Source organism: Otolemur garnettii, unplaced genomic scaffold (genome assembly GCF_000181295.1).
Source record: "Otolemur garnettii isolate 467f Iridium unplaced genomic scaffold, OtoGar3 scaffold00104, whole genome shotgun sequence".
NCBI lineage: Eukaryota > Metazoa > Chordata > Mammalia > Primates > Galagidae > Otolemur > Otolemur garnettii.
Genome location: NW_003852499.1, coordinates 2226156 through 2246459, shown reverse-complemented (window position 1 = coordinate 2246459; position 20304 = coordinate 2226156). Strand labels below are relative to the sequence as shown.

Below are 20304 nucleotides of genomic sequence, written 5' to 3'. Positions count from 1 at the left end.
AGCAACAGGGTGGTGGATCTTATGGCCCACATGGCCTCCAAGGAGTAAGAACCCCCAGACCACCAGCCCCAGCCAGAGCACGAGAGGAAGAGAAAGGCCCTTAGCTGCTGGGGTGCTCCTGCCTACTCAGTCCCCCACCTCACTGAGAATCTCCCCTCAACACAGTTTCCACCCAGACTCCCTAAAGAACAGGAGGGGCCTAGGGAGCCCCACCTTGTCATGTAACATCAATAAAGTTCCCTGAATTCCGCTAACTGTTTCATCTTATTCTGGGTTAAGGGGGAAGGAAGCCAGGTGGGGGCAGAGGGGAACCAAGGAGCATCTCCTGGCCAGGGTTAAAAGTACAGAGGCATCTAGAAAGCCTTACTTTGAAGCATGCCCTTGTGTCCTACCTACCCCTGTGAAACCTCTGGGTGCTATCAGAAGTCAGTGCTGCCACTTTAAAAGGCTGTCTTCTCACTATGCTCAGCCCCAGGTTATAGGGAATGCCTGTGCCAGGCTTACTGGTACAGGATGTCAGGGTTGTGGAGCAGGGTACAGTGAAGTCTTCAAGATCTATTCTGTGCCCCAGTACTTTAAGTGAGGATGTGATAATACCCAACTCCTAAAGTCTTCAGGATTAAATTAGGTAAATTATGTAAGCACCTACAGGAAAATTATATAAGCATGCCCAGAAAAGCAAGCACTACATGATTTTTAAAATTGGCAAAATAAGGGTAATGCCCACCTATCATAGTTTTGGAGAAGATAAAATTGAGATGTGTGAGGTGTTAGGGTGAATGACATTTCCGGACCAGGCTTCAGACTGGGCTCTGACTGTGGCCAATTCACAACCTACCGTGCTTGTTTAGCACCTGCACATTTGTAAGATGGAGACGCTGAAAACAATGTACATACACCTCAGAGTTAAAACTATGCAGTTAATGTCAGAAAGTGCTTGAAACAGTGACACAAAAGTGCTCAGTGAATACTCCTCAGTTTCATTATTAGAGTCCATCCCAGGTCAGCCGCACAGACTCGAGGTATTCTGAACCATGTCTCCCCAGTTCCTCCAAGCCCTTCCAAGTAAGGGTCGACTTCTTACTCAGCCTGTTGGTCTCGGCGTGGCAGACACAGCAGAGCACATCTTCAGCTGATGGCCAAGAAACCGAGACCCTAAGCATACACGTGCACACCCACAGAACTGTCACCTCTTCTGTCACTCAGCAGTGACTGGGAGACAAGAGTTTCCACCTCCCTTTAAGGTGCTGCGCCCCATCCCGGGCACTAAGGCCTCTTTAAAGCATGGCACCTCCACTAGGGGAAGGTCACACACCATACAGTTGGCAGGTGGACAGCCCTGAGCACGGGGAAGAGTGGGGGAGGACAGAGCAGCTGGTCCAGTCCTGTTTTCCCTCGGCCTTCTCCACTGTGGAACCTCAGCCGAACTTTCCTCATTCCAATGCCTGGGCCAGTTAGCACCAGTGCAGAATTGAGGACTATGTGCTGCTCTGGACCACAGGGACAAAGGGAAGGTCCCATATTCCTGACACATGGAGATGGTGAGGGGCTGCAACTGCTCTGGCAGCATTTAAAGATGGGGAAGTAGCAGACACCCACTCGTGAAGGCAGAAGAGCCCCAACTGTGGTGGGGATTGCCCAGGAAGGACAAGGCTGCACCTAGCTCCAGATACCCCAGAATCCTGGAGAGGCCAGCCCAAGGGAGGAAGCCCAAGGGATGAGTGCCCCGTCCCCAAGGGCCAGGCTTGGTAAGGTTGCACAGTGATGTTCCCTCTGTGAACCCCCTGCCCTCTGCCTCAGTGAGTTCCCAGCAGCATGGGGCCTCAGGGGAAGCAAGGTGGAGGTAGGTCCCTATCTCATGGAGCTATCAGATGAGACATCGCGATCGGAGTCCTCAGTTTCGCTTGGCGCTGGCGGTGGGTCGCTAAACGGGACCGCAGTGAAAGCAGGAGACTTTCTAGAAAAAAACACCAGTTGTCACTTTGGGGTAGGCAGGAACACTGATAAGGCTGGTGCCCCTTTTCCTGTGACCTTATCATCTGGAAGGCAAGTGAACATCTTAGGCAAGGCCAGGGGGAAACGGGGGAGAGTGGATGCAGGGAAAGAGGGAGAGAATTCTATCATGCCCTACCCTGATGGAGAAAATGGTTCTTGTCTTGGTCTTAGAAGCTCTTGAGAGGCTCAGAGGTCAGAAATATCTGAAGTCACAGCATAAGAGATGCTGTGTATACTGACTCTTGGGTCCAGACTTTATCTATAGTACTTTTGTGATTTTTAAAAATTAACATTTTGACTGGACACAGTAGCTTACGCCTGTAATCCTAACATTCTGGGAAGCCGAGGTAGACAGACTGCTTGAACTCAGGAGTCCGAGACCAGCCTGAGCAAGAGTGAGACCCCAACTCTATTCAAAACAGAAAAATTAGCTGGCTCAAAGGAGAAAGGCACCAGCCCCGTATACCAGAGATAGTGGGTTCCAACCCAGTCCCAGCCCAAAAAAAAAAAAAAAAAAAGAGAGAGAAAAAAGAAAAATTAGCCAAGTGTTGTGTTGGGCTCCTATAGTCCCAGCTACTCAGGAGGCTGAGGCAGGAGGATCACTTAAACCCAGGAGTTTGGGGTTGCTATGAGCTAGGCTGATGCCATGGCACTCTAGCCTGGGGCAACAAAGAAATAGAGTGTCTATCTCAAAGAAAAAAAATTTTTTTCTACTTTTTTGTTGAGGTGTAATACAAATTATGGCCCCACCTTTAGATAAAAATCTACCCCAGCAGTCCTTCTGATCCTTGCTTGGTTTTTTTGGTTTGTCTTTTTTTTCTTTTTTGTTTTCAAGACATTGTCTTAGTTGCCCTAGGTAGAGTGCCACCAACTTCAAATTCTTGGGCTCAAGCAATCCTCTTGCCTCAGCCTCCAAAATAGCTGGGACTATAGGCATGTGACACCATACCTAGCTAATTCTATTTTTTTGTAGAGGCAGGGTCTCACCCTTGCTCAAGCTGGTCTCAAACTCCTGAACTCAAGCTATCCTTCAACTCTGCCTGTTGTTTGTTTTTTTTTGAGACAGTCTCTTTCTGTCGCCCTGCGTAGAGTGCCATGGCTCACAACAACCTCAACCTTCTGGGTTAGAATGCTTCTCTTGCCTAAGCTTCCTAAGTACCTAGGACTACCAGTGCCCTCCACAACGCCCAGCTAGTTTTTTTATTTTTAGTAGAGATGGGGTCTTGCTCTTGCTCAGGCTGGTCTCTAACTCCTCAGCTAAAGCAATCCACCCACCTCAAACTCCCAGAGTGCTAGGATTATACACATGAGCTACTGCACCCAGCCTCTTGGTCGAGTGCCATGGCGTAGCTCATGACAACCTCAAATTCTTGGGCTTGACCGATTCTCTTTCTTCAGCCTTCCAAGTAGCTGGGACATTACAGGTGCCCACCACAACACCCAGCTATTTTTAGAAACAAGGTCTGTCTCTGGCTCAGGCTGGTCTCGAACCTGTGAGCTCAGGCAATCCACCCACCTCAACCTCCCAGAGTGCTAGTCCCGAGCCACTACACTTGGCCCTCTTTGCCAGTTTTTAAGTTGCCTCTAACCAAGGAAACCACCAGAGTTGGTGGCATTGGGAGATTTCAGCCATGGATGGTGGACAAAAGTGTCACTCAACTGCCATGGGACAAAAAGCTGTTGTTCTGGGCCAACTATACCAGGTGACTCCCATGTGACCAAGTCACTGTCTGAGGGTCTGCAGGGCTTCCCAGCTGTGGGCTGTGGCCCACCCTCCTTCCCTGCACCACCTCAGGGAAGGCCCCTACCGGTCTCCGGACTGGGTGATGAGCCGGCGGCAGGTCTCCATCTGCACGTCCAGGCCACGTTTCATGCTGCACATCTCCATGTACTCATGCAGGTGCCGGTTCATGTCATTCTTGGCCGTGGCCAACTCCAGCTGTGGCAGTGCAGGCAAGGACACTGGGGTTAGCAGGGCCGAGGCAGGAAGGCCACCAGCACCTCTGCTTCCCCTGCCAGGAGACTACCACGCCAAGAGCACCAGCTGGGCCAGGGCCCAGGCAGCCATGGTTGAAGACTACGATTTAAAAATAAATCAGGTCAAGGAAGAAGGGACTAAATATACTATCGTTTCCTCTGGTTCTCCTGGAATCATTGCAAAAGTATGTGCCACACATGGCATTCTTTTAACAGACTGATAAGAGCAAAGAGGAAGGAATGTAAATGTGGGCAGGATGGAGCAGATCACAGCTCACAGAGTGCACCTGTGTTCCAGCTCTCCCTTCATTCCCTGTGCAATGCTGGTCCCAGCCTGTCTCCTCACTGCAGCGTGAGCCCGTCAGGATTGGCACTAGGTCTCATTCATCCCCGCAAGCCCAGCATCTCAACGGGAATTAATTAAGGTGCTCAATGAAGCACCTACAGACTCGCATGTGCAGGAGAAAACCTCGCTCACTCCTGAAGGGGGTTCAATTCTTTTAACTTTCCTGTATTACTTTATTTCCTCACTTAGAAGCCATTATCAGATACTAAAAGACTCCCACCCTGAACGTCCTATCAATTGAGTGTCCAACTTCAGAAATGTCACACATTTCCGTGAACACTGTGGGGCTCAGAGGCAGGCAGAGTCTCCTCCCACCTGTTCTGCAGCCCAGGCTGTGGCAGAGCACAGGCAGCACAAGACCTGGGCCAGGGACAATTTGCTGCCATTTTGGGTACAAAAGGCAGTGGCCACAAGGAGAGGCAGAATAAATCTTCGTGACACCTAAGAGCAAAGAGAAAGGGGATAGGAACTTGGAGAACGAAAGAAATAAGTCACAGGGCCAGACAAAAGACATGGTTGAGACAGTGACATCTGGGGTGAGAGAGTGGCCAGGTGAAGCCCAGTGGGTATGGCAAGCTTGGTTCCACAGCTGGGGTTCCCACTGGGTTCCTATAGCAGCAAAAGGAGCAGGAACATGCTGGTTGTCCTGTCGACTGAGAAAATATGATGCCACCAGCTCTTGTTCAGATCTGTAGCCACCTATATATGAATTTCTCCACCTTGGGAAAGCTTAAAGTGGGAGGGTGGGTCAGGAGACAGAAGGAAACGAACCAAATACATTCTATCAAAAGTCAAGGTTAGTGCTGCCACTAATACTCTCTGCATATTTCCATGTCCCCTAAATCATGCCTTCGAAACTGGAGTGAGGTAAGGAGATAAGTGTACAAGTCAGGAGAGGTCCTCAACACTGCCCTTGAAAACCTCAGGCTCAGGTATGAGCAGAGGGCTAGGCAAGGCTGGGAGGAGACGGGGCGAGGTGGGATGGGCAGCAGCACTCCTTCCCTGTACCATTTTGGGCCTGGTTTCTGCCTCCATCTCAGTGACGCCAAGAGACCGAGGTCACAAAGATACACAGATACCTCGATGCTCTACATGGAGCACGAGGAGTACCACTGCAACCAAGTCAGTCCCCAGCCACTTCCCCTGTTGTCCTTCTACCAGGACAGGAGAGAAGTCAGCTGCTAAGCAGCTTAAAAGGCATGTTCCCATTTAGGATATTCTTTCCTTTCTTACCAGGTCATGTTGTATACTAGGTACTCTGGGCCAGGGGAAGAGCTGAGCTATCTTGCTGCCTAGATAGCTGTTCTGAGGCCCCTACTTAGTTGAAGGTCCAGAGGAAACACCAAACCTCAAATCCACCATCCAAAAGAGGTAGACAAGAAACAGGAAAAAAAGAGGGATGGTGGAGGGAGGGAAGGGTGAGACAGGTGAACAGGAGAGTGGAGATCAGTTCTCCCTAGCTGTATCTTTTGCCAGTACCATAAATCTGACAGTACCTTTAACATTTAACATTAGGGTGGTACCTGTGGCTCAGTGAGTAGGGTGCCGGCCCCATATACTGAGGGTGGCGGGTTCAAACCCGGCCCCGGCCAAACTGCAACCAAAAAATAGCCAGGCCTTATGGTGGGCACCTGTAGTCCCAGCTACTCGGGAGGCTGAGGCAAGAGAATCACCTAAGCCCAAGAACGGGAGGTTGCGCTGAGCTGTGTGACACCATGGCACTCTACTGAGGGCGACAAAGTGAGACTCTGTCTCTACCAAAAAAAAAAAAAAAACTTGACATCAGTCTGCCCAGGCAAAAAGAAAAAAAAAAAAGGCCAGGCACAGTGGCTCACATGGCTCACACCTGTAATCCTAGCACTGTGGGAGGCCAAAGTGGGTGGATTGCTTGAGCTCATGAGTTGGAAACTAGCCTGAGCAAGAGTGAGACCCACATCTCTACTAAAAATGAAAAACTGGGTGGTGCCTGTGACTCAGTGGGTAGGGCGCCGGCCCCATATACCGAGGGTGGCGGGTTCAAACTTGGCCCTGGCCAAACTGCAACAAAAAAATAGCTGGATGTTGTGGCAGGCGCCTATAGTCCTTGCTACTCAGGAGGCTGAGGCAAGAAACTTGCCTAAGCCCAGGAGTTAGAGGTTGCTGTGAGCTCTGTGACATCACAGCACTCTACCCAGGGTGACAAAGTGAGACTCTGTCTCTACAAAATAAATAAATAAATAAATAATGAAAAACTGGGGCAAGAGGATCACGTGAGCCCAAGAGTTTGAGGTTGCTGTGAGTTGTGACACCATGGCACTCTATCAAGGGTGACAAAGTAAGATTGTCTCAAAAAAAAAAAAATAAAAGGCTCGGTGCCTGTAACTCAGTGCTTAGGGCACCAGCCATATACACTTGGGCTGGCAGGTTCAAACCCAGCCTGGGCCTGCTAAACCACAATGACAACTACAACAACAAAAAATAGATGGGCGTTGTGGTAGGCACCTGTAATCCCAGCTACTTGGGAGGCTGAGGCAAGAGAATCAATTAAGCCCAAGAGTTTGAGGTTGCTGTGAGCTATGACACCACAGCACTCTACCGAGGGTGACATAGCAAAACTGTGTCAAAGAAAAAACAGATTTTGCTAAGCAGGGCCATTTGCTATGTGTTGGGAGAATGAATATATAGGAAAGTAATTTCTCAACTGCATTTCAAAATGTAGTCAGTATATGGCCAGGCAAGGTGGCTCCTATTGTGATACGCGCACTCTAGGAGGCCAAGGAGAGTGGACTGCTTGAGTTCGGGAGTTCAAGCCCAGCCTGAGCAAGAACAAGACCCCCATCTCTAAAAATAGAAAAATTGAGGCAAGAGGATCTCTTGAGCCCAAGAGTTTCAGGCTGCTGTGAGCTGTGATAATGCCATGGCACTCTACCCAAGGCAAGAGAGTCAGACTCTGTCTCAAAAAATAATAAATGTAGCCAGTGTGAGAGCAGTAAGAGTAGAGTAGCCCCTATATTACAGTGGTTTCGGGATTAGCAATTTCAGTTACCCACAGTCAAATAGGGTTGAAAAATATGAAATGAGACATTTCAGAAAGAAATAATTTATAAGTTCTAAATCACATGTTCTGCGCAGGATGGTATTTCGTGCCACCCTACTTCCATCCTGCCTGGGATGTGAATTCTCCCTTTGTCCAGTGGATCCACACTGTCCTCTTTGCCCACCTGTTGGTCAATTTAGTGCTCAGGTCTACTGTCATCCTATCTCAACATTTTACTTCATAATGGCCCCCAAACACAAGAATAGTGATGCCGGCAATTCACCTATGACAAAGAGAAGCTGGTAAGTGCCTCCTTTAAGAAAGTAAAAATGTAGGGGGGCCTGGTGGCTCATGCTTATAATCCCAGAACTCTGGGAGGCCAAGGCAGGTAGATTACCTGACCTTAGGAGTTAGAGACCAGACTGAGTAAGAGTAAGATCCCATATCTAAAAATAGCTTGGCATTGTGGCAGGTGCCTGTAGTTCCAGGTACTTGGGAAACTGAGGCAAGAGGATCACTTGAGCCCAAGAGCTTGAGGTTGCTGTGAGCTATGACTGACACCATGGCACTCTGCTGAAGGCAACAAAGTAAAACTCTGTCTCAAAAAAAGTATAAAGGTGAAAGTTCTTGACTTAGTAAGAAAAAAAAAAATCCCATGATGAGGTTGCTAAGATCTACTATAGTGAGATGAAATCTCCTATCCATGAAATTGTGAAGAAGGGAAAAAGAAGCCTGTAGTTGTTTTGCTATCATACCACAGACCGCAAAAGTTACAGCCATAGGGCTGGGTGAGGTGGCTTACGCCTCCTAGTACTCTGAGAGGCAGAGGTGGGGAGACTGCCTGTGCTTAGGAATTCGAGACCAGCCTGAGCAAGAGCAAGACCCCCGTAATCTAAAAATAGCCGGGCATTGTGGCAGGCACCTATAGTCCCAGCTACTTGGGAGGCTGAGGCAAGAGAATTGCTCAAACCCAAGAGTTTGAGGTTGTCCAACCTCAAACTTTTAGACTCGAGATGCCATAGTACTCTATTGAGGGCAACAAAGTGAGATTCTGTCTCAAAAAAAGTTATAGCCACAGTGTGTGACAGTGCTTAGGTAAGATGAAAAAGGCATCACATTTGTGGGCAAAAGACATGAGTAGAAATGTTTTCTGACTGATGGCCCCCCTGCCCCCGGGAATCTTGGGACATACTCCCCTCAGATAAGGGAGAGCTCCTTTATGAATATGGGCTTAAGGGAGGCAAGTCAAAGAGCCTCCTTGCCTCAACCTCAAATCACAGTCCAGAGTGCTAACCCTCACACTATGGAACTTCACCCTCAAGTCAGAAATTGGGAAGGGACCATCTTACACAGGGCAGGGCAGCTCATAAAGAGTCATGTTCAACCCTCCCCCAACACCAGCCTCCACTCTGTGGTTCTACAAATCCTTCCTACAGCCCCTAAAGGCCTCGAGTTTACGTTAAAGCACCAGCTCCACCTGTCATTTCTAGAAGGTTCCTCAAGGCTCAGGAATAAGCATGGAGATTTCTACATTACCTCAAAGGCTAAGCTGAAGAAGAGAAGCAGGAAAGTTTAAGTTCACCTCTGACTGCTATGACACTGACAGTATTACTAATAACAGTGACCACTGAGGTTTACTTATTACGAGCCAGGCACTGCCCTGAGCTCTGTTATGTCCATTATTTCATTTGATCTTGTTTGTTTTCTTGGGTTTTTTTTTTTTTGTTTTTTGTTTTTTTTTTTGAGACGGAGTCTCACTTTGTCACACTTAGTAGAGTGCCACAACATTATAGCTCACAGCAACCTCAAACTTTTGGGTTCAAGTGATTCTCTTGCCTCAGCCTCCTGAGTAGGTGGGACTACAGGAGTCCAACACAACACCCAGCTATTTTTATTTATTTATTTATTTTGAGACAGAGCCTCAAGCTGTCCCCCTGGGTAGAGTGCCGTGGCATCACAGCTCATAGCAACCTCCAACTCCTGGGCTCAAGCGAGTCTCCTGCCTCAGCCTCCCAAGTAGCTTGGACCATAGGCAGCCGCCACAATGCCTGGTTATTTTTGGTTGCAGCCATCGTTGTTGTCTGGCAGGCCCAGGCTGGATTCGAACCTGCCACCCTAGGTGTATGTGGCTGGCGCCTTAGCTAATTGAGCCACAGGAGCTGAGCCACCCAGCTATTTTTAGAAATGGGGTCTCACTGTTACTCAGGCAATCCACCAGGCCTGCCTCATGCTAGTGTTTCCTTGTTTTAAGAGACAGCTTGTCACTCTGTTGCCTAGGCTGCAGTGCAGTGGTGTGATTACAGCTCACTGTAGCCTCTAACTTCTGGGTTCAAGCAAATCTCCTGTCTTAGCCTCCTGAGTAGCTGAGAGGCCGAGGTGGGTAGATTGCCTGAGCTCAGGAGTTCAAGACCAGCCTGAGCTACAGCAAGACTTCGTCTCTAAAAATAGCTGGGCATTGTAGCAGGTGCCTCTAGTCCCAGCTACTTGGGAGGCTGAGGCAAGAGAATCACTTAAGCCCAAAAGTTTGAGGTTGCTGTGAGCTATGGGTGACAAAGTAAGACTGTTTCAAAAAAAAAAAAAAAAAGAGATAACCCAATGGCTGGGATTACGGGCATGAGCCACTGTGGCTGTATGGGGCCGGCGCCCTACTCCTTTGAGCCACAGGCACTGCCCCCCAATTTGATCTTTTAAACAACCCTTTGGGAGAGGTATTATTAAACTCCTCATTTTACAAATAAAGAAACAGGCTCACAGAGATCAACTGTTACAATGTAAGAGGGGTTGTAAGTGATAGAGCTGAGATCTGAACCCATCATCTGCCTCTGGAGTCTGAGGCTTTAAGGGCCCACCAGAGATAGGTACTACTACCAAGAGGTCACACCTCCCTTGCAAAAGAAAGGGAAAGGCCCTGGCATAAGAGTCCCAGAGGAACAAAGCTGCTGCACCCGCAGCTCCACTTATTACCCACTGGGTAACTGTGCCCCTTGCCTTCAACTCACACCCTTACCTCTATCTGGTCGATGGTTTCCTGATATTCTTTCTCCCGGGTTTTGAACAGGGACTCAGTATCTTTAATAACCTTCTCCAAACTGTCTTCCTGCTGCTGAGTAGATAGGGAAGCAAGGGGGAGGCCGACCGGGGGAAGAGGGGATGGGGTGTATTCCACAGGGCCAAGGCAGGGGAGAGAAAGAGAAAATCAGGTTAAAGGGAACTAGAGAAAGAACAGCTGAAGGATGAAGGCAGAGGGGAGAAGCAGGTGAAGGATGACGGCCACATGGGGAGAACAGAGCGAGGTGCTGGGGAGACAGGGCATCAGGCTGTGAGGCAGAACTGTGGGCCCTGCAGCGGGAGGGAGGTTACCTCTCCCTGGGCCTCTGCAGCTGCCATGGCATAGCCTGAGAAATCCTCCCACAGCAGCAGGGTCTCCTCAGTCTCCTCCCAAGTCAGGCTGTCACAGTCGTCCTCAAAATCATACTCCCTCCTAGAGACAGGGAGCCTGTGTGTCAAGGAGGGCGGGGGGGCCCTCCAGGTGGAGGGGCTGTTGGGGCTCCGGCCTCTTGTGGGAAGGGCAGTGAGGGGCTGCGCGGGGGCAGCCACGGGACTCACAGCTGGCTGAGCATGCGCTGCATCTCCTCGTTGATGCTGAGGGCTGTGCTCTCCTCCTCATCCCCATCGGGCTGGCGGGGCCCATCACTCTCCGACAGGGAGGTGTCCTCCTCCACGGCAGCCTTGCGCTCCCGCTTCCGCCCCCCCATGGATGGGACCTTAATGGGAGACAAGTGCAGAGACTACAGAGACGAGGCCGGGTGCGTGAGGAGAAGGGCAGGGGCGGGGCAGGGCAGGGGCCGGGCAGACAGGGGGAGGGGAGAAGCATGAACCAGGGACGGGCAGGGCGGACAGAGAGAAAAGTCACAGTTACAACGACAGGAACAGAAACAAGCAGAGTCACGCTGAGGCACAGATACACACAGAGGGGCCAGGGCTGCAGGCTTAGAAGGCAGTAAAGGAAGAAATAGAGAAAAGAGAGTGTAAGACAAGGGAGGAATGGCTTGTTAGGACCTCGGTCAGATGTGCATAAAGGCTAGAGAGGAATTTCTTTTCTAAAGAAAAATCTTCCTAGTGAAATGACTCAACTAAAAAGAAAGTTTTAGGCTGCACGGAGGGTGAGGATACAGTGTTTATAAAGGAGAACTTGAATCACATCCAGATCTGGAAAACCAGGGAGAGAAGAGAGAGAATGAACTGAAATAGAGAGCAAGAGATAGAAAAGGGGGGACGAGAAGGAAAAGAGAAAGAAGAGATCGGTGCTGAAAAGCCCAGCAGGTCAAAACTGACAGCCAGAGTGCCCAGGTGGTTTAGAAACTGGGACTGGGACATTAAAAAGCTCGCGTGAGATCAAACTAACCAGCTTCTTCTGTGGAGAAAGCAAGAGAGAAGATGAAAGCAAGAGAGAGGAGAGGAAACAGGAGAGAGAGGGAGGGAGAGATGGTGTTAGACACAGCTTCCAAAACTTCTCTTCTGAGGCTATTCCTGGCCCCCCAGCCTAGTCCCACCAAGGGCCCCAGGAGCCAGGAAAAGGACCCCACGCTGACAGTGGGCCTGTGCTATTTCAGCTGAGATGGAAGCTTCTTCAACTGTTCCTCCTCCGCCCCCCACTGAGAGCTGAGGGCAGCCCTGTCCTCACCTGGAACATCTGGATCATATCCTCACAGTTGCGCTGCTGGGCCAGGTCACATAGTTTGGCGGTGATATCGATGCGGCGGCAGATGTCCATATCTACCTTCATGGCCTTTTCCTGGATCTTGGTGTCCAGCTCTGACAGATTCTGTCCAAGGAACATGGGGAACAGTGAGGCAATGCCCAGGACTCCAGAAAAGGACTAATGAAGCCTGGCACAATCCCGTCATATCACAGGCACCTCCTCTATGAAGTCTTTGTGCCTGAGCAGAATGTGCCTCTCCCTGGATGGTACCCCAACAGCACTTTGCTCAAACACTGTACATCGGGCTGCTTGGGCCACTGGTTCCCTGGCCCTAGAAAGTGTGGCTCAGTGCCTAGGACATGCAGGAGCTCCCTCAAACCATAAGCAGTCCCTACCCTCCTGGAACTTATGTTCCCAGAAAGAAAGACAGAGTATTAGGAATTATGAGTGTCGTTTACAGCTAACAATGACTTGGATAACACTACATGCCAGGCACTGTCCTTGGCAATATAGTATAGGCAGTATATCTCCATGTGCAATATAGTCTTCAAAGTAATTCTGCAAAGTAACTGTTTTTTTTTTTGGTTTTTTTGCTTTTTTGAGACAGAGTTTTACTCTGTTCTGTTGCCCAGCCTGGAGTACCATGACATCAGCCTAGTTCATAGCAACCTAAAACTCCTGGGCTCAAGTGATCCTCCTGCCTCAGCCTCCCAAGTAGCTAGGATCCTCCTGCCTCGGCCTCCAAATACCAGCCACAAGACCCGGTTAATTTTTCTATTTTTAGGGGCCGAGAGCATTTGCTCATACCTGTAACCCTAACACTCTAGGAGGACTAGGTGGGTGGACTGCTTGAGCTCATGAGTTCAAGACCAGCCTAAGCAACAGCGAGACCTATCTCTACTAAAAATAGAAAAACTAGCCAAGTATTGTGTAGTTCTAGCTACTCAAGAGCTGAAGCAAGAGGAGCGCTTGAGCCCAAGAGTTTGAGGTTGGCATGAGCTATGATGACATCAGGGCACTCTACCCAAAACAAAAGAGTGAGACTCTGCCTCAAAAAAATAAATAAAATAAAGTAAAATAAAATAAATAAAATTTTCCTATTTTTAGTAGAGGTAGGGTCTTGCTTTTGCTCAGGCTGGTCTCAAACTCCTGAGCTCAATGGATCTCCTGCCTCGCCTCTCAGAGTACTGGGATTACAGATGTGAGTCTTTATATGCCTTCCTTTTCCCCACTCCGCAGTTGAGGCAACACAGGAAGACGAGGGTTCGGAGGTAGGGGAGTCACCCGAGACCATGGTCTGCGCAAGCTGCAGAGCTGCAGCTGGGCTCCAGAAGCTGTGCTCTTACTCAATGCCCAACAAACCCCTCGTGATGACAGAGGCTGCAAACCTCTGTGATGCAACACTGAGACTTTCGTTCCCTCCCTTTCTCTGGAATTAGAAGTAACAGGGAAAAGAGAACGATAGCAGAAAAGGAGTGCAGTGGACAGGGCATCAATAGGCCAGAACTAGCAGGGCCTGCTCGTCCTACCTCAGGGGGCTACTGTGCACAGGGAGTGTGGTGGGGAAGGCTGTGGGCCACACTCACGTTGCTCATGAGCCCCTTGAAGACCACCAGTTCTGCCTTCAACTGCTCCACCTTCATCGCCAGCTCCTCTTGACAGGCATCAGCCTCTTGGGCTTCCTATGGTCAAGAGAAAACCCTGACGTTAATGGCACTGCCGATGTCGGAAGAAAGTTTAAAGATGACAGAAGAGACAGGGAGATGGTACCAGGGCCGTGGGACAAAGTGGGGGACACTGAGAGGAACACAGGGAGCAAGTGGGCGGCCACCCTCACCTCCTGGAGCTCATTTACACGCTCTTGCAGCTGTATCCGCACTGTGTATTCCTCTTCCCACCTAACAGACATGGGGAAGGGTAGAGAGAACGTGGGAACAAAGCCCTTCCCTGCCCCCATGACCCCCTGCCCCCTCTCTAGCTCAGGCCTCAGCCCCTAGGTCTGGTTCCCTAGATGGGGAGGAGCAGTGCACAGGCATGTCTGGCGGGCAGCCGAGGGCCAGCTGCAGCTGTTGGCAGCACCATACTTCCTGGCCAGCCGAGTTCACCAGCTGCCTTCCCGGAACCTCCGGGCCATGCACCAGAAACTGTGCAAGAGCAACTGCCTGCTCTGGTCCTTCACAGTGCCCAGCCCTGCTCAACCAGCTGTCTGGCTGGCCTCACTGCCCACCTCCTGCCCCCACCAGACCACCAGGTTCACCCGGCCCAGTCTCCCACCTTCAGTTGCACAGATCCGGTCTCCCGCCTCCTGCCCGCACCAGAACAGAGCTCGTCTAGCCTGCTGCCCTGCCTCTTGTGGTACCATTTAACCCTGTAAAAGCATCTGCAGGACACATACCGCATCAGCAGAGTTGGTCAAGAGCCTGGTAGGAGATACTTGAAGTCCTTCTCCTACAAGCTCCAGAAACTTTCCACCCAGAGCCCCTCTAAATGAGCCATAGAGAGGTAACAGGGGTGGCCCTGAGGCCAAAAGTCCCCCCAGAAGCACTAAAGCAATGGACGCCCAGAACCTAGGGTTACTAAACACCCAAACCCAGAGGGAAAGGGGACATAGGGCATGCAAAGGGGCCTCATGAGTGTGGCAGTTGAGAACCAGAAGCAGTACTTCCCAGGATCCAGAATTTAGAGGTGAAGATCACAGTGGTCTATAAGACACTCTTGGCCACAGGACAGGGTCCTAGGGCATGTATCCTAGGGCTAGTTTTGTCAGCATATATCCTAGGGCTAGTTTTGTCACACCCCATTGACTACAATGAGTGGTGCACATTCTATGCCACCCCAGAGATGGAAGAGGGGTGGGGGCCCCCATTGTTCAGGATGTGGCCCTAGTGTCTCAGAGCCCATATGTTGGTTGCAATAGCAGCACTTCTCAGGCCCTATTCATGTAAGCTCATTCTTTCTTGCCACATTCTAGAAAGGCTTCTTTTAGTCTGAGAAAGGAGGAGAACTGCACCAAGAGAGAAATTTTAATATAAGAAAGGTGGTTAGGAAGTGGCAACGAAGAAAGCAAGAAAAATTAAAATGAGAGAAAGATTAGCTCCTAGCCACAAGTAAGTCCTTTCCTCCCTGGGCTTCCTCCATCTCCCTTCCTATCTCACTCTCTCCAGCCCAGTCTCCTTGCTCTCCTATGCTCCCTGCCCACAGCCGCACTGCAGCAGTCCTAATAATAACTCCTCACATCACCCTGGCCACCCTCCCTGTGTGCAGTGGGGGAGGAGGCAGCCACTCTGGCCACCACCCTGCCAGCTCCCCACAGCCCGGAGCCTTTCTGCCTCCCCACTTCCCCACCCTCCCTGCCAAGCCACATATGCCCTTTTCCTTTCCACTTGGGCGTTCTCAGTCACTGTCCGAGATAGTGAGGGTCCTAGGAGCATCAGTTTGTGTGTTTTCTTAAATAAGATCCTTATCTTTTCTGGGCCTTGGTTTCTTTACCTACAGCATGAAGGCACAGGATGTGGTACCCTCGTGCCCCTGGAGTACATGAGTCCCCAGAGGGGGAGGGCAAGACTGACTACAGCACAGTAATCTTAGGCCAGATGCATCAGGGAAGTCAGGAAATACCATTTGACAGTGAACTCAACACACTCAGGTGGAAACTTAAGGAAGGCAGTTAGCAAAAGATTAAGATTAATGAAACCCTACCAGATAAAAAATATGAAAATGAATCATCTGGAAGCTCATTACAATTCTACCTGCTCATTACAATTCTGCCAGACTTTCACATAAATAGGTTTATTTTGGCCTCCACTCCAATCTGGTCTCACAAGGTTCCCTTAATGTGGGCCGAATTGGAACAATTTTCATGTATTCTGCATTGACAAAAAAATCTCCCTTCCAAAGAAACTGCATCCTTGAGTTGAAGAGGGAAATCAGAGACCATTTCTGTATTGGAAAAACTGAGGCTCAGGAAAAAGTCCCACAAGACAGAGGATCTGAATTTAGAACCCAGAAGGCCTCAACTACTTCCCAGTTTAGTGCTCAAGCCATCTCTATGCCTTCCAAACTAAAGACAAGTTACAGTGGTGCTATAAAAAGAGCAGGAGGGCATCTCATGGATGGAAGAAGAGGAACTGCCAGAGTCACGTACCATACAAGTCTAGCTACTGGCCCTCTATACAGCAACATTTGTGCTGCACAGTGATGAGCTAATCAATCCCCAAGGAATAACTCTTTGCTGCCCTGGACAGCTGGACCAAGGACAAACACTGTTTCAGTTAAAAAAAAAAAAAAAAAAAGAAAAGAAAAAGAAAAAGAAAACATCACTGAGAACAGCAATTGTTCCTGTGGTTGTGGATGTGTTCCAAAACTGTCCCTGTTCCACTGCTGACTGCATTAACTCCTGCAGGGCAAAGCAAGCTGGTTCTGGGTGACATCTGCATGATGATTTTAGAACAAGTGAAACCACCAAGGACACATAATATGAACCACGACTAAGGAAGCCAGCAGGCGGACAGGACTCAAACTGAGAAAACCTATTCATCTGTGATCTGGTGGACTCAAGCAGGTTATAGAATGCTGAAGGTTGTCCCCAAACCCAGCAGTAATCTAGAATATTCCACCAATCCTAACCCACTACTGAACAGACACAAATCCCTACTAGGCGGGGCTGCAAAGATAGTTCCCAGGCCTGCTCATAAGGGGTCATAATAGCTGGGCTGAAACTGGAGGCCCCCAAACGAAAGGCTCCTTCTCACTATCGCCCCTGCCCGCTCAACTATGGCATCTGTCATAGTCCGCAAGGCACTGCCTCTGCCCATGCTCTTGTCCTATCTGCCTCGTTACCAATCATCTTAGGAATCCACTTGATGTACAACATCTCATCCCCTCCCCAGGCCCCTTGGGTCCAGGTTCCTCACAGAAAGCCAAATCTTCATTTGCAGAACACCGCGGGCCGCCTCATGCCACTTACAGCCACAGGGTGTGTCTGTATGCCCAACTTTTCCCTACTTGGTCCCTTTGCTGCCTCTGTTCATGTTTCCTTCCCCTTCAGCTCTTTACTATTTCCCTACCCGCCTTATACCAACAACCTGGCCCTGCCCTGTGCCCTTCCACTAGGGAATTCTCTTTGCTCTTTCTTTTTCGATTTTTTTACCTACTCCAAGCAATACCTTGAAATCTCATCATATAGAATCAGACCAGGCACCTGGTTTTCATTGATATTCCTTTGGGAAACCCTGAGCGGTGGCAGGAATATCCATCACAGGATGCAGCCCCTTCTCCCTCACCACCCCCTTCCAACTTCACTTAGTTTCCCTAAAAATTTAAGCCAAACCCTTAGTCTCCTACTTTTGATCAGTGTGTGAAGCTTTTATACCAAAACTTCCCCAAGAGCTAAGACTGTAGGGGCACAGTGTACCCCAGGTGCATACCTTTCAGTCCTGAGTCTCTTTCAGGCCTCACAAAACCCCACAGTTAACACAGTTGTCCAAACCCTGCAGCCTAGACTGTGAGTCAGAGACAAGCCAGAAGAGAAGTATGAATCCCCCAGTGTTTTCAGTGTTTTGCTCCTAGTATCGCTCCTGTCACAAGTTGGATTTCTGCATTCCCTGTATCCAATTCCTTCCAAACTCCTCACTACACAGCACGAACTTACTCTTACTGAATTCTCCCCTGGATTTCTCAGAATCCACACCGACTGCCGGCTCTACACACGAACAGAGTCCTGTCCCCCACCTAACCAGTCCCTACCTCCGCTTGTATTCGTCCCGCTCCCGCTTCACTTTGGCCAGCACGTTGTAGAGAGCACGGATCTCGGGGGTGATGGTGTCGATCTGGACGCCGACCCCGTCGGGGTGCACCCACGATAAGCCAGGCCCTTGCACCAGAGTGGGCTCCAGTCCCGGCCCTAGCCGGCGTGCGTGCGAGAAGGACCAGATGGTGCCAGGCATGAAGCGGGCCGACGAGGAGTAGGCAGTAGAAGTGGAGGTAGAAGCGGAGGCGGAGGTGGACGGCGAGTGGCAGGCCGCAGAGGCCGCGAGGGGTCCGGCCGGCGAGCGTGCGGGCGAGCCCAGTACACGAGCCGACGGGGTGCAGACGGCGGCCGGCCGGGCGCCCAAGGGCAGCCCCAGGGGCCGGATGGGGCTGACGAAGCCGGTCTGCACGGCCTGGTCGCGGCGAGCCAGGCCCCGCCGGCCCTGCTTACCCTCCTCCAGCGCCTGCTGCAGCTGTTTCTCCAGCAGCCGGTTCCGGCGCTCCAGCTCGTGCACCTTAGCCAGGAAGCAGCGGAACCGGAGGTTCAGGGTCTTGAGCACGTTGATGTTGGAGCCCAGGTCGTTGCGGAGTGCCATGGCGGCAGGCGGGGCCGAGCCCGGCCCCGGCGGCGAGTAGGCAGCGGGACCGGCGGGGACGAGCGGGGCCGAGGGTAGGTCCCCTCCTCCAGCGAAATGGTCGCCTCCCAAGGAGTCCCCCAGTGGGGCGGCCAGGCCCTGCTGCTCCTGCTGCAGAAGGAAGAGATTGGGGCCAAATAACGGATTCATGGCTGCGCCTTCTGCTGGGAGATGAAAACCGGTGTAGGAGCAGGGATGAGGACAACCTAGCAGAGCCAATGAGGCGCAGGCGGGCCACGGCCGGCCAATCAAACGGCTTCACAAATGGGCAGGGGTAAGAGGCGGGGCGGGCCAGAGGAAGCCAATTATAAGCTCCGGTGGAGGCTGAGTCCCGGACCTTTCCGGGTGAAGCTGGTCGAAGGGAGCCCTCCCCTTGGGAGACTGCCTGGAATCCAGCCAAGGTTGGGGTAGAACTCAGGACCTTCAGCATCCATGGGTTCTGGTAGCAGGAAGCCAATCTTCTCTACACCCTTCCTCCCCCCAGAGTCCAAACACCCTAGCTCTGACTCCATGGGTATCCTCTCCTGGGGAAACCAAAGAATCAGGAGCCAGAAAACTTGATTTATCAATAGTATCCAACCACTCCTCCCTTTTCAGAGGATGCCAGTCCCACCTTCCCACCGCTGCCCTTTAAGCAGCAAAGTATCCAGGTCCCTCAAAAAACACTCAGTAGCCAGAGGTTGTAAAACATATTATTACATTTCATGTGTATGCACAGTGGGGAAGCCATCCTCACAGAGGTAAGAGTTCCAACCCAGGGACAATAGCAATAAGCCACCTTAGTCTAGTTTTCAACTATCCATCTGAGATTGCAATGACTGGCTGTTGTCCTTGGATTGAGATTTCCTCCTTTTTGCTGGTGGGGGTCTGTTGGAACCCAGGGGAGACACCATGGAAATCTGAGGTTCTTTGGGGGTGCCATTCTGTTTATGGAAGGCAGCCTTCTTGAAAGGCTGTTCTGACAACTGCTGCTTTACTCTCTTAGGCCCTTTGGCTTTCCCAAGGGGCTGATGATGGTCCTTAGGTTTGGAGGTGGCCTGGGTCTTGGACAGGGATAGCACAGTAGACATTTCTGTGTCCATGCTCTTGAGAGGGGCATTCTGCTTCAGAAATGCACCTTTCTTGGAGGACTGCAATTGAGGTGATTGTTGCCTTATCTTCACAGTCACCTTTGGTTCCCTGATCACTTCAGCTTTTTCAGCTGGCTGACTGGTACCCCGGAACTTAGAGGAAGCTTGGCCCTTTGTGACAGCAGGTACAGTAGACAATTCTGAGTCTGCCCCTTTGGAGATGCTATTCAGCTTCTTGAAGGCCTTCTGGGGATGCTGCTGTTTCTGCAACTGCTGCTTTGCCTTTGCAGACCCTTTAGCCTTCTTCACTGGCTGGTGGTTCTCATTGTTGGGGGTGACCTGACCCTTCAAATCAGGCAAGTCTAGGTTTGTAGTACCCGCTGTTTCAGAATTTCCTAGGGTTAAAATCAAACAGATGGTTTGAGGAGATGGACTTTATCACCAATCACACTAGTGGAAGAGATAATATAGGTTATTAGACTATGAGAATTGCCATCTCGTGGCCAAGAGTTCCACATAATTAGGACAGTACCTAAAAGCAGATTACCTAGATTCCTATTACTTAATATCACCTGCCCTTTACTCAATCCTATTTAAACCGTGCACAAAGAGATCGCTGCTTCTCCTTGGGCCAAAACCTTTTTACAGGAAGCTATGCACCCTTGAGGACAGTAGGTAACAAGACACTCTAAAGAGGTCTCCTGAGCAAATGTGAAGCACTGGGCTTTAATTTTTCCCTGCCTCCCCCCTCCCTGTGGATGTTGATGAAATGCAGAAAAATTAGAAGATATAGCCACAACAACCTAATAAGACAT

The 20304-nt window shown here is 50.4% G+C and overlaps 3 protein-coding genes across 8 annotated transcripts in view; 1 reads left to right on the top strand and 2 right to left on the bottom strand.

Moving 5' to 3' along the window:
* Positions 1 to 48, top strand: part of GAPDH (glyceraldehyde-3-phosphate dehydrogenase) — a 771-nt gene extending 723 nt beyond the window's left edge. The window contains exon 4 of the mRNA XM_023517082.1: positions 3 to 48. Within this exon, the coding sequence (XP_023372850.1) occupies positions 3 to 48 (46 nt within the window). The remainder of the gene's footprint in view (positions 1 to 2) is intronic.
* Positions 49 to 906: 858 nt separating this feature from the next.
* On the bottom strand, positions 907 to 18634 carry IFFO1 (intermediate filament family orphan 1). Of its 6 annotated transcripts, none has more exons than XM_003796410.3 (10): positions 17782 to 18634; positions 13874 to 13934; positions 13623 to 13718; positions 12019 to 12159; positions 11740 to 11748; positions 10941 to 11122; positions 10695 to 10815; positions 10342 to 10437; positions 3804 to 3934; positions 907 to 1957 (listed from the first exon to the last, which is right to left on the bottom strand). In XM_003796410.3, exons 1-10 carry the CDS (start codon positions 18567 to 18569, stop codon positions 1852 to 1854), a joined length of 1731 nt encoding a protein of 576 aa, XP_003796458.1. In that variant the 5' UTR covers positions 18570 to 18634; the 3' UTR covers positions 907 to 1851. The 6 variants fall into 6 exon arrangements, with proteins under 6 accessions (XP_003796458.1, XP_003796457.1, XP_012664809.1 ...); XM_003796409.3 differs by having other exon boundaries at positions 10941 to 11098; XM_012809355.2 differs by having other exon boundaries at positions 10342 to 10434; positions 10941 to 11098.
* Positions 18635 to 19101: 467 nt separating this feature from the next.
* The window catches only part of NOP2 (NOP2 nucleolar protein), a 10556-nt gene continuing 9353 nt past the window's right edge, over positions 19102 to 20304 (bottom strand). The window contains exon 16 of the mRNA XM_012809373.2: positions 19102 to 19884. Within this exon, the coding sequence (XP_012664827.1) occupies positions 19211 to 19884 (674 nt within the window). The 3' untranslated portion in view covers positions 19102 to 19210. The remainder of the gene's footprint in view (positions 19885 to 20304) is intronic.